The sequence below is a fragment of the Esox lucius genome, chromosome 20 (assembly GCF_011004845.1).
Source record: "Esox lucius isolate fEsoLuc1 chromosome 20, fEsoLuc1.pri, whole genome shotgun sequence".
Taxonomy (NCBI): Eukaryota; Metazoa; Chordata; class Actinopteri; order Esociformes; family Esocidae; genus Esox; species Esox lucius.
The window spans coordinates 32841700-32857339 of record NC_047588.1 but is presented as its reverse complement, the minus strand read 5'-3'; the positions used below and the strand labels follow the sequence as shown (position 1 = coordinate 32857339).

Below are 15640 nucleotides of genomic sequence, written 5' to 3'. Positions count from 1 at the left end.
TCAGGACAGACGGGAGTGAATCGTCGTAACCACCTGGTTCTCCTATTGAACCCTCAACAGCCTTTGAACGCATTGCACTCAACAAAACATGCCTGCGACCCGAATGGCACCCTACTGCCTACAGTGCAGCGTGACTTTCTTTTCTTAATAGGGCCCATGGGGCTCCAAAATGTGTGAACCACTTAGGGAATAGGGTGTCATTTAGAACGGACCTTCATTCTGATTGGATAATCGAGTTCCATCGCACCCATGCTGCCTGTGCCATACGACGTCAGTGTGGGACTTGGACACAAGCACATCCAGACTCAGTGAGCTTCTCTTGCAAACTGTATGTACTCAACAACAACAAAAAAAATTTGCAATAAAAAGGCTCTTACAAGAAACGTTCAGCAACAGTGTGAATTCTACTTATTGAACTCCTCTCGTTCTTAAATCTGAGCAATGTAGCAAATCTGGAATGACTACCAGTAGCTTGGACCCTCGTCCATTAACTGCAGGGTGGCAGTACAGGGTAATAGTACAGGGTAATACACCATTGTCCTCAAAAGGTCGGTTTACTTTCAGAAAATATAAAAATGGTTAGTGAGGTTTTTACCCTTTCACGTCACCGACATACGGTCACCATCATAATTCAATGCAAAATGCACATTTTAACATTTGAAAGTAACCCAGATCCCTTGGATTTAACCTCATTCTACAGCCTCCACTTGAATTGTCCACAACACATCCAGTATGCTACAAAGCTAACCAGCAGGCGAGGCTGTGAAGCACAATAGAAATAGCTATTCACTTGCTGGTGGGACTTTTATTCACTGTACGTGGCACAAGTCAAGATAAACAACAGCCCGTTAAGTACGTCGGACATTCCTGAGTTTCCTACTTCAACCCGGCGTGAGTGAAGCTTGTGTCGGGGTGCACATTCCCTCTGGTGGTGACTGTCTAGAACTGCAGCCCACCAAGTTCAGAAGGCAAAGGCAGCATTTCACCTCATTCAGAAAATAAAACCAAGAGACTTAAATCCTCGTAACACCTCAAAAGCATTCATGATTATTTTGTGTGAGAAGCTGATACCTAATTCAAACCATAAAGAAACATTAAACAGACAAGAAAAGTTAAACCTCTTTATTTTCAGTCCACACTAGCTATGCTGCAAAACACTCATCTGCACGGATCTTGAACGGCTTCAGAGATTATGCAGGTTAATGACACATAAACCAATACACTTGTTCTGGTGTTTACACACGATCATCATACAAAACTCATATTTGGTCTTGTTTAATATTTCTATGCCCACAAGTGATATCTTTAAATGTGATTACGGTCTGGTGTTTTAAATTAACCGTAAGCAGGGACAAAGGAGAGGATGAACATCAACTAGCTACAAAACAGGAAACACAGCTATGAAAGAAAGCACCAAAAATGCCTAAAACAAGATGGAAAAGATTTAGCTGAATGTGACTCTTAGGGAATCCAGTGCATCCTAAGACATTATCTGTTCTTTACAATTGAGAACTAATAGAGGGCACATACATATCAATTATTACATCATTTGTTTGTCTCCTGATCTCATTATTCAAACCTATCAATATATAGTTTTTTCCCTGAACAATTATCTTTGCACAGTACCGTACAATTGTTTAGATAAATTACATTTTGGAGTATTCCCTTTCCAACAGACAATGATTAACTTTATAAAAACCCCAGAACAGAAAGGTTGACAAGCAGAAAGAGAGCATACGTATTCATTTTGTATTGCTACATTTACAAAAGTACAGGTTTTTTTTTTTTTTGTTTCCTTGCATAATTTCCCCTATGTGTGCAGTTTGGTGTATGGCTGCAATGAATAATGGTAAATGTCTGTTGTATAGCACCAAAAGTAGAAACACAACCGTTTGCTGGCCAGACATTTGATGACTAGTATAGTATGGTTTAAAATTGTAAAAAGCAAGTGTGCTATGCAGCTTGATCTTTTAACCTGCAAAGTGATTACAATTCACAAGACAGCTGAGATAAACAACGCTAACAGCATATTGCTAGACAAATAAAGCTAGTCCATACTCAACACAGTCAGTACAAGTCTGCCCATGTCCGGTTATGATTCATCTAATCGATTTGTCTTTGTGTTAACGCGTTGCTTTCTGATCATCGGAGATACAAAAACACCACAACTAGACGCCAGACACGCGGGACAAACAGTTCTCAGTACAGTAACGTACTTTCCCAAGATTTGACAATCTAATGTCTCTTTTTTTTTCTTCAAAAAGGCTTTTCGAATTACGAATGATAAAAAGGTCAAATTGCAGCCTTGTTCCATCACGCCCTTTCCCAGGTTCCCTTCAGTTTAAAAACATGTTACTGGGACCCCACAGGGAGGGACATGTACATTATTATTCGGGGTTGGTCTACAAAGCATTAACATGTTTATATAAAAAGGTGTACCCAAATTTGAGCTTCGATAAGCCAGAGTAAGGGAACTAAAGGTTCCAATTTTTAAAAATACTTGTATTTATTTATTTCCTTAGCTCAGTTATTCATGAAGTTATATTAATATATAGCACCAACCTGTAGATCATGGCAAGTCTTGGGTATGTATGTTCTTAACGAGAAAATTCAGTGGTGCCCCAAAAAGCATAACCCAGACAGCAGTGAGACAAATTGCGGAATTTCCCAAAAGAACTAAAAGTGCAGTCCCACTCCAGCAAATTCCCCGAGCCAAGCCACCCAACCCCGTCCACAAAACTCCCCTCCAATCCCCTCCACTCTTCCCCCATTCATCCCACCTTTACGCCAACTGATGAGGCGCTTCAAGCATTTCCATAAGGAACGTGTCGATAGGGGTGTCACCAATGAGCTTGAAAAAGAACAGGTGCTCCAGACACTTCAAGCCAATAGAACGCAGGGCTGGCAACCGGAGAAGGAGCTTAGCAAACCTGGCGGGGGGGACGACACAACAGGATAACATGAAGTTACATTATGAGGTATGACACACCGTTTTAACCACAGGACGTTTCTAGTTACAGCATTAACATGCTCGAGGTATTAAGAGTACAGCGTGGCCACACCTTCCCTGCTGCTCAGGGTACTTCTGCTTGCAGTAGGATTCCAGTGAGGCGTAGACCTTCTCCCTCAGCAGCTCCACCTCCCCGGTGTTGGACAGACCTTTCGCATCTGAGGGGACAAGCGGGCACACCCCACGCAACCAAAGAGTCACTAACATCTCCCTTTCACACACACACACACACACACACCCACCCACACACCCCCCACACACACCACTGCAGGTGCAAGAGAGGGTTCTTCATGCTTGGGTTCTTCCTGCCTAAGCAGGCCTCAGGCACCGGGTCTACGAATAGAACCCAGGACTAATCCCGCTGACGGCACGCGCCATCCCTTCCCAGCGTGGCCGTTGCCGTTCTAAGTGTAGAATAATGGGGGTACCTGGGTTGAAGAGGACGATGGCTCGGAGGCAGCCCAGCTCGGTCTTGTCCATTTGCATGTCCCTCATCTTGCTGACCAGCTCAGTGAGAACCCTACAGAAGGCCAGAGGAGAGGTGAAAACCAACCAAAACAGTAAGATGTCTACCCCACACACACTTTAAGGGACAGTTGAAAATGTACTTGAGATGGGGGGCGGGGGGAGGGGCTTGACAAACTCAAGGTGTTAGAAGGAAATGCCATTAAAACCTGATGTTTGGTGCAGCTGGGTGTTTCTGGGAGAGATATGGGACATGGCACACTCAACACTGTCAACTACACAACCAGTAACCACAGAAATCGTCCTACAGCAACATACAGTTGACAAGAATATCAACTAGCCAGAGCGATAAGCCAGCATTTACAGGGGAAAGTAATAAACCCTCTCAGGTTTTTCATCCGGCTGTCAAATTTTGCTGCACAAATGTTTCAACAAATCATACATAATCCCTAATAGCTGGAAGTATCAAACAACATCTCATGTACAAACAAAATACGTATACATTTGACTAGCAATACAACAACTTATCTATTCTGCCAATACCGTAACTGGAATGGAATGTTCAGCCAAATATAAACTATAATCATCTTTAAAACCTAATATAAACTTGCTATATAAATATTGCTTCAGTTAGGTCTGCAAATATTGGGACACTGACAAAATGTTGCCACTACAATGGATTTGAAATGAACCAACAACCGAGATGCAACTGAAGTGCGGACATTCAGCTTTAATTCAAGGAACAAAAATATTGAACAAAAATATTGTATGAAACATTTAGGAATTGCAGCCATTATCATACATGTTATCAAATGCAATTGGACAAATTAACACAAATCATAAATAAAATGTTCATTTTTAATACTTTGTCGACAATGCTTTGCAGGCAATGACTGCTTGAAGTCAGGAACACAGGGACATCACCAAACACTGGGTTCCCTCCGTTGCGATGTTTTGCCAGTCCTTTCTGTCTTCCGTTGTTTGTGCATGGGCCTTTCGGCCTTATTTTTTGTCAAGTGAAATGCATGCTCAATTGGTTTGAGATCAGGTGATCGACTCGGCCATTGCAGAATATTTCGCAGTATGCTTTGGGTCATTGTCCATCTGTAAAGTGAAATGCCGTCCAATCAACTTCGCTGAATTTGGCTGAATCTGAGCAGACAATATATCCCTATACACTTCTGAATTTATCCGGCTGCTTCTGTCACATCAATAAACACTAGTGACCCAGTGCCATTGGAAGCCATGCATGCCCATGCCATCACACTGCCTCCACCGTGTTTTACAGATGATGTGGTGTGCTTTGGATCATATGCTGTTCCAAGCCTTCTCCATAAATTTTTCTTCCCATCATTCTGGTACAGGTTGATCTTAGTTTCATCTGTCTAAAGAATGTTATTCCAGAACTGAAAGTCTAATCTGGCCATTCAATTCTTGAGGCTTATGAATGGTTTGCACCTTGTGGTGAACCCTCTGTATTCGCTCTTTTTATTTGAGGTCTTCTCTTCATGGTAGAATTGGATAATGATATGCCTACCTCCTGGAGAGTGTTCTTCACTTGGCTGGATGTTGTGAAGGGGTTTTTCTTTACCATGGAAAGGATCCTACAATCATCCACCAGTTGTCTTCTGTGGACATCCAGGCCTTTTTGTGTTGCAGAGCTCACCAGTGCGTTCTTTTTTTTCTCAGAATGTACCAAACTGTTGATTTGGCCACTCCTAATGTTGCTGCGATCTCTCTGAAGGATGGCCTGTTTCACTTGCATTGAGAGCTCCTTTGACTGCATGTTGTGGGTTCACAACAACAGCTTCCAAATGCTTATGCCACACCTGGAATCAACCCCAGACCTTTCACCTGTTTAACTGATGAAGAAATAACGAAGAAATAGCCCACACCTGTCCATGAAACAGCTTTTGAGTCAGTTGTCCAAATACTTTTGGTCCCTTGAAAAAGAGGGGGCTGCATATAACAAGCTTTAATACCTAAACCCTTCCCCCAATTTGGATGTGAATACCCTCAAATTAAAGCTGAGACCCTTTAAGCCAGACCTGGGCAAGAAAAGGCCTCAGGCCCATTGAGCCATTCTATCCGGCCCGTGATAAATCCAAAACCTTTACAATAATACAAAATAAAAAATATCTGACAAGGTCTGCAGATTATGTTACTTTATTTACTGTTGCGTCCCGTGGCACTACCATTAATAATTACAGCAGTATCATACTGTCTGTTTAAAATACCTTTAAGTTGAAACAAGGCGTAGGGACCAGCACAACAATCCACGCGCGAAAGATATAATTTGTACGTACTATACGCAATTGATGGCTAGCGGTCTCTGGAAATGAGCCTAAAAAAGTGGATAACGAAAGCAGGGTATTTAAAAAACTCGCTCTCATCTCATCTTCATTTAAAAAACTATTGAAGGAAAAGATGTATTTGCATATGTCGCAGGTAAAGCAACTTGCTTCATATGTTAAGCTAACGTCACAGTTTTTAAAGAGTACAATTTGCAGAGGCACTTCCAGAGCAAGCATGCAGCGAAATACAAAAACTGTCACCCGATGCTACAATTCAACAAGTCCAAGGGCAGGTGCAGCCTCACTGATGAACATCTTGCAACAGTACTGCACACTTCTTCAGCAGCACCGCAAACTGCTTCAACAGCACCGCAAACTTCTTCAGCAGAACCGCACATTGCTTCCGCAGAACCGCACACTGCTTCCGCAGAACCGCACACTGCTTCCGCAGAACCGCACACTGCTTCCGCAGAACCGCACACTGCTTCCGCAGAACCGCACACTGCTTCCGCAGAAATTACTCCTGACTTCACCTCACTTGTCAACGCCCATACGAGGCTCTCCTGTTCATATTGAGTGAATAGTCCTAAAGTACATTTCTTGGGTCTGGGCTGCTGGAATCGCTGTCGTTAAAAGCACGTAGTACAAACAAATATACTGTATGAAGTTAGATGACGCAATTATACCAACATTTGCTTTGAATGAAAATCTTCAGAAGTGTGCCCTAATAACTGTTATACACTATACCTTATGTAATGTAGCTTACTCTGTTGAGTTGAAAGTTAAGTGTTAAGGCATTTCTGTTGAGTAATAACCCTAATAAGGGATTGTTTAGGCTTTTGCCTGCCATAATAACAGTTGTTAACAGAAAATAATTTTTAAAAAAACATTGTTAAAGTAAATTAAGTTCAATTATGAAAACGGTGTTGCATGGAAAATAAATATGCATAAATATAATATGCAAGTTAACCAAGTTAGCCATGTTGTGTTTTTTAGGCATGTTGGTTAAAAAAAGTTATTTGGCCCACGATGCTCTCTGGCATTTTCAGTGTGGCCCCCCAGTGAAATATATTGCCCACCCCTGCTTTAAGCCCATATTCATTACTCAACTGTAACTTGAATATAAAGCTCCGGAAAAAATTAAGAGAACACTGCACCTTTTTCTTTCCTTTGCAAAAAAGTTCAAAAGGAAGGTTTTGAGTGAGGAACAGAAGGGTTAAAATGAAGAGACCACTGCAAATTGAACACTTCTGTTCCACACTCAAAACATTCCTTTTCAAGTTTTTTGGAAAGGAAAGAAAAAGGTGCAGTGGTGTCTTACTTTTGTCCGGAGCTGTATTTTGGTAAACAGACAAAACAACAAAACCTGTGTCAAGTGTCCAATTATTTCCAGACCTAACTGTATATTTTATATATTTTTGTCTATTATATCTATAAAGTACTTAAATGCTATTCAAATTTAGGGACAGTGATGTATTTTAAAGACAGGCTTGACTATATAGTGCAAAAAAGTCAATAACCAGAGGGTATCCTGAATTGTTTAATTCTCAGTATGAAGTACAACTGGCTACGGTCTGAAACACCACCACCCGGAACAACACACCACCACCCGGAACAACACACCACCACCCGGAACAACACACCACCACCCGGAACAACACACCACCACCCGGAACAACACACCACCACCCGGAACAACACACCACCACCCGGAACAACACACCACCACCCGGAACAACACACCACCACCCGGAACAACACACCACCACCCGGAACAACACACCACCACCCGGAACAACACACCACCACCCGGAACAACACACCACCACCCGGAACAACACACCACCACCCAGACAACACACCACCACCCGGACAACACACCACCACCCGGACAACACACCACCACCCGGACAACACACCACCACCCGGACAACACACCACCACCCGGACAACACACCACCACCCAGACAACACACCACCACCCAGGCAACACACCACCACCCAGGCAACACACCACCACCCAGGCGAGCGACCAAAATGCCAAATGACCTACATTATGCAACAAACATGGCAAACTATTAACTGTATACAAGAGAACAACGTTGTAGAAAGAGGCTAGAACACAAAGCAGGGCAAAATGTCAAACAGGACATAATATGAGAAATCTTACCTGTCGAAAATTGCTCCCACCTCAGCACTCTGCACACTCTCCCTGCGGGGGCCAATTCCACTGTTATTACCAGGTCATGATCACATCTCATTCTGATACGGCTCGTTTACCCACTAGTGGCTACAGTTAGGAATGGGCGAGAGGAAACTGAGCCTTTGATTTGTACCTGAGTAACTGAATGTAATTCCGCGGTCCCAATATTGTGGCCTACTGGTCTGAAATGGCCACCATCCGTACGGACAGAGAAGAGGCGAGCCCCCAAGTACATATCTACAGTGCCTACCGGTCAAAGATGGCCGCCACCCCTGCACTGTGCATGTTGTCTCGATGCAGCTCAGAGGCTAGCAGGACACCGTCCTTCACAGCAATGGAGCGGTGGGAGAAGGAGGCGATGAGAAGCTCGTTCCACCCTGACACACACACACACACACACACACACACACACACACGGAGACGGGCAGAGTAGATAAGGGATGGTCAGATAAGGCAGACATGAGACAGATAGAAGGGGGCAGGGATTTTATTAGCAGCTGGTCTTATGAAAAGGCTTAAATATCACCCCACCTGTGGATAATGTCTGAAAATTAGCTACAGAGACTCCCTGTGCGCACGTGCACAGACCCAAAGTATTTGCCTCTCACTGTTCTCAGATCCTCACCCAAAACCAAATACTAAGAAACATTTGTGAACAACACACACTAATCTCATTCAATTTACATTGTGAAAAGGAATGTGAGCCACCAGGCTGCAGAGGACTGCTACCTAACACTTCCTTTAGCAGATATCAGTCCCTAACATGACTGGGGAGACATACGGCCAACTTTCCTACACAGAGCTGCTTGTATTCAGTAACCTTTGTAGCACGAAACATTCTTGTAGCATGAACTGCTCTTCATAGGTCCTGACACAACTTTTCTGTTGGGGTTAGGTCGGAACATTAACTAGGAAAATGTTTTTCCTTTTGTTGCTCGTCAGCCATTCTGGTGTAGATGTATATTTTGGATTATGGCTCTCTTTATGAGGGCACGTTGTTCAGACCGGAGACCTCAAAACATTACACGAACGCTGCATGCTTGACCGCTGATGTAGTCAATCGTGTGGAACGCAGCATTCACTTTTGGCCAGACATAAAATGACCCACGCCGTTCAATAAATCAATCAGTCAAGACTCCTAGGAGAAAGTTCTATGGAAAGATGAGCGTGAGAGGAGTTTTTGGACAACGTGTCATGCTATGTCTGGCAAAGTCCACACAGTGAATTCCACAGCATATACTCTATGTAAATGGTCATGCATGGGTCCTGGCGATATTTGTTAGGATGCATTCCTGCTTTCGAACCTAGACAACCTGCCATAACTGAAGGAGCCATGAATTATGTTCAGTGTCAGACCACTCTGAAGTAGAACGTCAGTCCAGAATGACCTAGTCAATGTACAGACCAAAACCCAATTGACGTGTTCTGGCTCTTCTTACGCAGAGCAGTGTATGATCGATAACCCAAGAATACAGTTAAAACAATTCAGCATGGCAAGCCTTCAGGTAATGAAGAAGATCTTATCTAATGAATCCAAATGGCAATGGTACCTGCACGCAGAAGGATGACCTGGTCATCCAGGGGCAGCTCAGAGAAATGGGGGATCCTTTTTGCCCACTCGACCAGTGCAAACAGCTGCTTGTCCGCAGTCTGGCAGATGTTTGTCACAGCGTCATGAGGCTAAAACACAAACCAAATAAAGCATTTGAACAAATACCACAAAATGCAATAAAACACAACAACAGCACATGCCAAAGGCTGAAATAATGCTGTAATCTTGTGTGAGTAAACATGATTATTGTATTATTTATTGTCATCTGGATGCTTGATCATGGTTTATTACCATGTATGCACAGTTGTATCAAGAGCCGAGTACTTAGTTGTGAAACAGAGACAGAAAAACGAGTTGAGGGGACGCTGTTCTCTGAATAATACCACAATCAAACAGTGCTAAATAGGGATGGAAAATGTTCAGACACTATGCCAACATTTCAAAATGTTAACTCGGTGGACTCTTTGAAACAGGATATCCAGCACTCAAGGTTTCTGGAAAATGTTTTCACAGTGTTGCAGGCTCCAGTCAGCAGTATAACCCAGTCCACTCACAGAGCTGCCCGCAGAACCAGCATCCGAGTGAAGCTCAGCTCTCTGCTCCACGGACGTCTCGGCCTCCAAGATCTTCTCCACGGGCATCTCCTCGTTCACAGCACTGCTACACTCTAGTCCCTCCTCTCGCTCCCGGTTCCTCTGACGCTCCTCCTGGACTGCTGCACCGGGCCAAGCACACGGCCACGCCGCAAAGCAAAGAAGGGGAGAGGGAGAGAGAGACAGGGGGAGGATTAATAAGGACAGAGGGAGCCAAGAAAAGACAGGAAGAGATTTTGAGGGGGGGGGAAAAGGTTGTGCACATCATTAATAATGTTAGGCTAGACATATGCGGGGGCCAATTGGTAATAAAAATGGTAATGCATTCAGGTCTATCATTTCTCAGGGTGTGCCAATCATCTCAAATCAACATCCAATCATATCATTGATCATCTCTTCATTCTTCACATCTGTATCCTTACATTTCTGACGTTCATCTTGGACCACTACAGGAGGAAGGGAAAAAAAATGGAGGAAACAAGAGGGAGAGGAGTTATTTATATGAACCGGTCCTGATGTGTACCTCTCTCCCCTGAGTTTGGTTCAATACTTATACATGTACAATAAAAAGCATGTAATGACCAAATAAAATATATTGTCAAAAGGTTCAGATTAAACATGATGAATCATTTTGCTCACACTTAGGGATAACACTTATGTACACTGTGTGAAATAGGACAAGAACCCAACAAAGTATAATTATTAAATTATTCAGATTCAACATGATGAATCATTTTACTCACACTTAGGGATAACACCTACAGTTGTGCTCAAAAGTTTGCCTACCCTTGGAGAATTGGTAACAATGGGTACAATATGTTAAGAAAACATGAGCGAGCAGGCCAAACGTGTCTTTTATTTCTTATTGGATTTGCATTCAATTGTATGACAACAGAATGGCACAATCATAAAACAAAACATGGCAACAAATATTTTTTTTTACTGACCCCTGTTCAAAAGTCTGCATACCCTTAGTTCTTACTGTGTATTGCTCCCTTTAGCATCAATGACAGTGTGCACTCGTTTGTAATAGTGTCTATGAGGGCCCGAAATCTTGCAGGTGGTATAGCTGCCCATTCGTCTTGGCAAAATCCCTTCAGGTCATGCAAAGTCTTTGATCATCTTGCATGAACCGCACGTTTGAGACCACCCCAGAGTGGCTTGATGATATTAAGGTCAAGAGACTGTGATGGCCACTCCAGAACCTTCACCTTTTTCTGCTCTAACCACTAGAGGGTCAACTTGGCCTTGTGCTTAGGGTCATTGTCGTGCTGGAAAGTCCAAGAGCGTCCCATGCACAGCTTTCATGCAGAAGAATGCAAATTGTCTGCCAGTATTTTCTGATAACATGCTGCATTCATCTTTCCATCAATTTTCACAAGATGCCCCGTGCCTTTAGAGCTCACATCCCCAAAACATCAGTGAGCCACCACCAATTCACAGTCGGGATGTTAGTCTGGTCACTACAGGCCTCGTTGACCCCTCTCCAAACATAGCGCTTATGGTTGTGACCATTAAGATCTATTTTGGTCTCGTCATCCCAAATTAGTGTGCCAGAAGCTGTGAGGCGTGTCAAGGTGTTGTCAGGCATATTGTAACCAGGCTTTTTTGTGGCATTGGCCCAGTAAAGGATTCTTTCTGGCAACTCGACCATGTAGCTCATTTTTGTTCAAGTATCGTCATATTGTGCTCCTTGAAACAACCACACCGTCTTTTTCCAGGGCAGCCTGTATTTCTCCTGAGGTTACCTGTGGGTTTTTCTTTGTATCCGGAACAATTCTTCTGGCAGTTTTGGCTGAAATCTTTCTTGGTCTACCAGACCTTGGCTTGGTATCAAGAGGTCCCTGAATTTTCCACTTCTTAATAAGTGATTGAACAGTACTGACTGGCATTTAAAAGGCTTTGGATCTTTTTATATCCCTTTCAATCTTTATAAAGTTCCTTTACCTTGTTAAGCAGGTCTTTTGACAGTTCTTTCCTGTTCCCCATGGCTCAGTATCTAGCCTGCTCAGTGCATCCACGTGTGAGCTAACAAACTCATTGACTATTTAAAAAGCCACAGGTGTGGGAAATTCACCTTTAATTGCCATTTTCACCAGGATGTGTCACCTTGTATGTCTGTAACAAGGCCAATCATTCACAGGTATGTAAACCTTTGATCAGGGCCATTTGGGTGATTTCTGTTATCATTATGATTTAAAAAGGAGCCAAACAACTATGTGATAAAAAATTGCTTCATATGATCACTATCCTTGAATAAAATACAGTTCTTTGCATGACAAGTCATATTTTGAAAATCAATACCAAAATTTCACAATTCCTGCAGGGGTATGGAAACTTATGAGCACTGTATGTACATGTGAAATAGGACAAGTACCCAACAAAGTACAATTATTAAATGATTCCAGGCCTTCAGCTACGTTGATTCTCTACAAACAATTTTTCAACAGTCCCTCCCTCTTATTTCGCTTTTATCAATACACTGCTTTCTCAAAAGCACCCCTCCTGTAGACTCTAGTCACGGCTGATCAAACGCAAGCGTCCCAAACAACATTAGCCCACGCACCAAATTATGGACCCCTCCCCCATCTTTACCTTCCCTCTTCATGCCCATAGCCAGGCATTTCTGGTAGCGGCAGTACTGGCAGCGGTTGCGCTGGCGCTTGTCCACCAGACACTCCTTGTTGTCCCGGCAGGTGTAGCTCAGGTCCTTGCGCACCGTGCGTTTGAAAAAACCCTTGCAACCTTCACAGCTGTACACGCCGTAGTGCTTGCCTGCACAGGGAAGAGACAAAGACAAGAGACGTGCGGGGCCAGGGAAGGGGACGAGTGAGGACAGATGTGTGCAGATACGGCGAGGAGGCAGAGCTTCGCTAAATAATTTATTGGCAGAATTTCCAAATGCCTTTAGTGTTAGAACGCTGACACACAGTCAAACAGACCAGTGAAGAGCATTGGCTAGACTGACGCGGAGAAGTGAGGACAAACAGCCAAAGACAGCTGACAAAAAGGATTATCCTCCCAGAAAATGCCAGGGATTTAGTCCCAGGCTCCATGTTTCACCTCTTCTGACCCAGCTCTTAGTGCAGAGCACTCACCAGAGGAGCGGTCTCCACAGATGGCACACATGCGTTTCTGAGAGAGCATTATCCCAGGGCTATGTGCAGACATAGGCCTCAAGCCAAATGGGGGCTTGACATCGTCTGAGCTGCTGATCGAGTGCATCCCCGAAACTGACATTGAAGAGTTGATCTAGGCACAAATAAAAAATAAAATAAAAAAAGTGACCACAAACGAACTACATACCACAAGATTTATTACCATTCATGACAGATTTTTACAAGATAGGTGTATATTTCAGCCTGGGATTGATATAGGTACACAGCTTTGTGCGCAGCAAATGACCTGACCTGATCATGGCAAATATGAAATTATACAAGGACTCCGGATTGGATTCTCACCTGGTTACTACTAATAGGTCCATAGCCCATGGAGGGAGCCACACCGGGAGAACCCAGTGAGGGGCTGATGACTGAAAAAGGAGAACCAAAGGTGCTGGTGGGACTGTTGGAGGCTGAACTGGTGGGCTGATGTGAGGACATGGCCATTGAGCTACCCAGCGGAGAGGAGGAAGAAGATGAGCTGTCTGAAGGACGATAATCTGTTTGGGATGTAGGAGACAATGATTTCCTCATCACCAATTATACGTGTTTTTTTTGCTAGGCTACATGAGGTGTCCAGCTAAATGCACCCACATTAATAACACTTGTAGTTAAGAGTGAACTCACGGGTATTGAATCTAACAACTTGTTTAGCTAGTTAGCAGTTGTCCCTGCAGTTTGATGATTTGCATTACATTACTACAGTAGCTAAATATTTCATGATCAACGTTCTTCTTACATTTTTAATAAGGTAAACTATTTTAAACTAGAAAGACCTACAGTACAAAACAAACGGTTCAATTCTTAATCTATGCTAGCTACAGTAGCAAGTTTGAATTAGTATGGTCCAAAGTACAGTACGGTGTTTGTAATGAAGACTCACTCTACTTTTGCTGATGTTATATTTGGCCTCTCGCATTAATTATTGCAAAAGAAAGATAACACTTCCCGTAGCTAGCGAACAATATAACGTAAGCCACCTAGCTAACAACAGAAGCTGTAAATATAAGATTTTGTCACCTGACTGTATCTACCATAGTACTGTGTTGCTATTAGTTAACTAAACAACGTAAGCTAAATAAATTATGAAAACTCACAGCATTCGTTTCATCCAAGTGAACCAGCAAGGACCGTAGATCCCTTTAATTTAATACGCCCGAGCTAGCTACCGTAGTTTATGATGCAGGCAACTAGTAAAGTAAATGTCCAGACGCGTTAGCTTGCTGTTGTGTTAGCTAATCTCTATAACACGCATGTAATGAAACTTGAAAGACATGTAACAACTATGTTACACTGTCATTGCAAATAGATAATAATGCAATTAAATACCAAATGACAACATGCATCGACTGTTTCTATCTAACCAGCAATCAACCTTTTCTCAAACCCACATCATATTTTCTTATGTAGCTAACGTCTAATCTACTGTAGCTAGCTAACAGTTTCCAATTCAATATCCCTTGGTGGTGGTAGCTAAGCTAGCCAGCAAGGAGTCAGTAGTAGCGTAGCTAGCTGGCTAACATTATAGCTAGCTAGTAACTAACATTAATGTTGACTTACAAAGATAAATTAGCGAGATAGCTGCAAGAAGGAACAGAAAATACTCACCATACACACCTTCAGCACATCGTTGTAGGTTACATATCTGTTTATAGTTGCATATTATCTGCGAATTCCAAGAGGAGTAAAATATGCGAGGTAACAGGCCTAAACTCAAATGCCGTTCACTTGATGCTGTTGTTGTTTACACGGAAAGGAAGCCATATTGGCGCAATGCCAATGTCTTTAGAGCCACAATGTTTCTGGGCAGAATAAGTGCCAGATCCACTAGTAGGGGTATACTGACTTGCTCTTTTCCTCGATTCAGAAGCTAATACAGTATACACTATAACATATTGAAACATTGGAAAGCAAGCAACACATTTACAAATTAAATCAAGGAAATGTAACAAATTAAATTTTACTACTAGTCAGAGGTGTACAAAGTACAAGTACTCGGATGTGTTCTAATCAAGACCTATCCTACATGACCATGTAGAGGGAGTTCATATCTAGCCAGTGATCAATGAAAAAAAGGATAGATAAAATGTATTATTAAGGTCAATGGTTACGAACTCCCTTACCTGGTCATTTAGGTCTTAATTAGGAGCATTCCGAAACGGGTGAACACAGCCGAGTACTTTATACTTCTTATTCCTCTGCCACTAGGATAAGGTCAGGTTCAATGTAAACTACCTAGATTATTGCCCCCGATTCAGGGTCTTTGGCATTTGGGTCAAATTTGTGACAAGTTATCAGAATTTTTCCTATCAGACAGAATAGACTGAATAGAAATATAATAAAAACGGACGATTCATTTACT

General features: G+C 42.7%; 1 protein-coding gene across 2 annotated transcripts; it reads right to left on the bottom strand.

Moving 5' to 3' along the window:
- Nucleotides 1-1107: 1107 nt before the first annotated feature.
- Nucleotides 1108-15616, bottom strand: rxrbb (retinoid x receptor, beta b). 2 transcript variants are annotated; one of them, XM_010884578.3, is made up of 12 exons: nucleotides 14887-15616; nucleotides 13579-13778; nucleotides 13216-13369; nucleotides 12713-12892; nucleotides 10540-10563; nucleotides 10079-10239; nucleotides 9523-9652; nucleotides 8223-8349; nucleotides 7940-7981; nucleotides 3439-3530; nucleotides 3063-3168; nucleotides 1108-2930 (listed from the first exon to the last, which is right to left on the bottom strand). In XM_010884578.3, exons 2-12 carry the CDS (start codon nucleotides 13723-13725, stop codon nucleotides 2783-2785), a joined length of 1311 nt encoding a protein of 436 aa, XP_010882880.1. In that variant the 5' UTR covers nucleotides 13726-13778; nucleotides 14887-15616; the 3' UTR covers nucleotides 1108-2782. The 2 variants fall into 2 exon arrangements, with proteins under 2 accessions (XP_010882880.1, XP_034144912.1); XM_034289021.1 differs by lacking the exon at nucleotides 14887-15616 and adding an exon at nucleotides 14376-14450.
- Nucleotides 15617-15640: the final 24 nt, after the last annotated feature.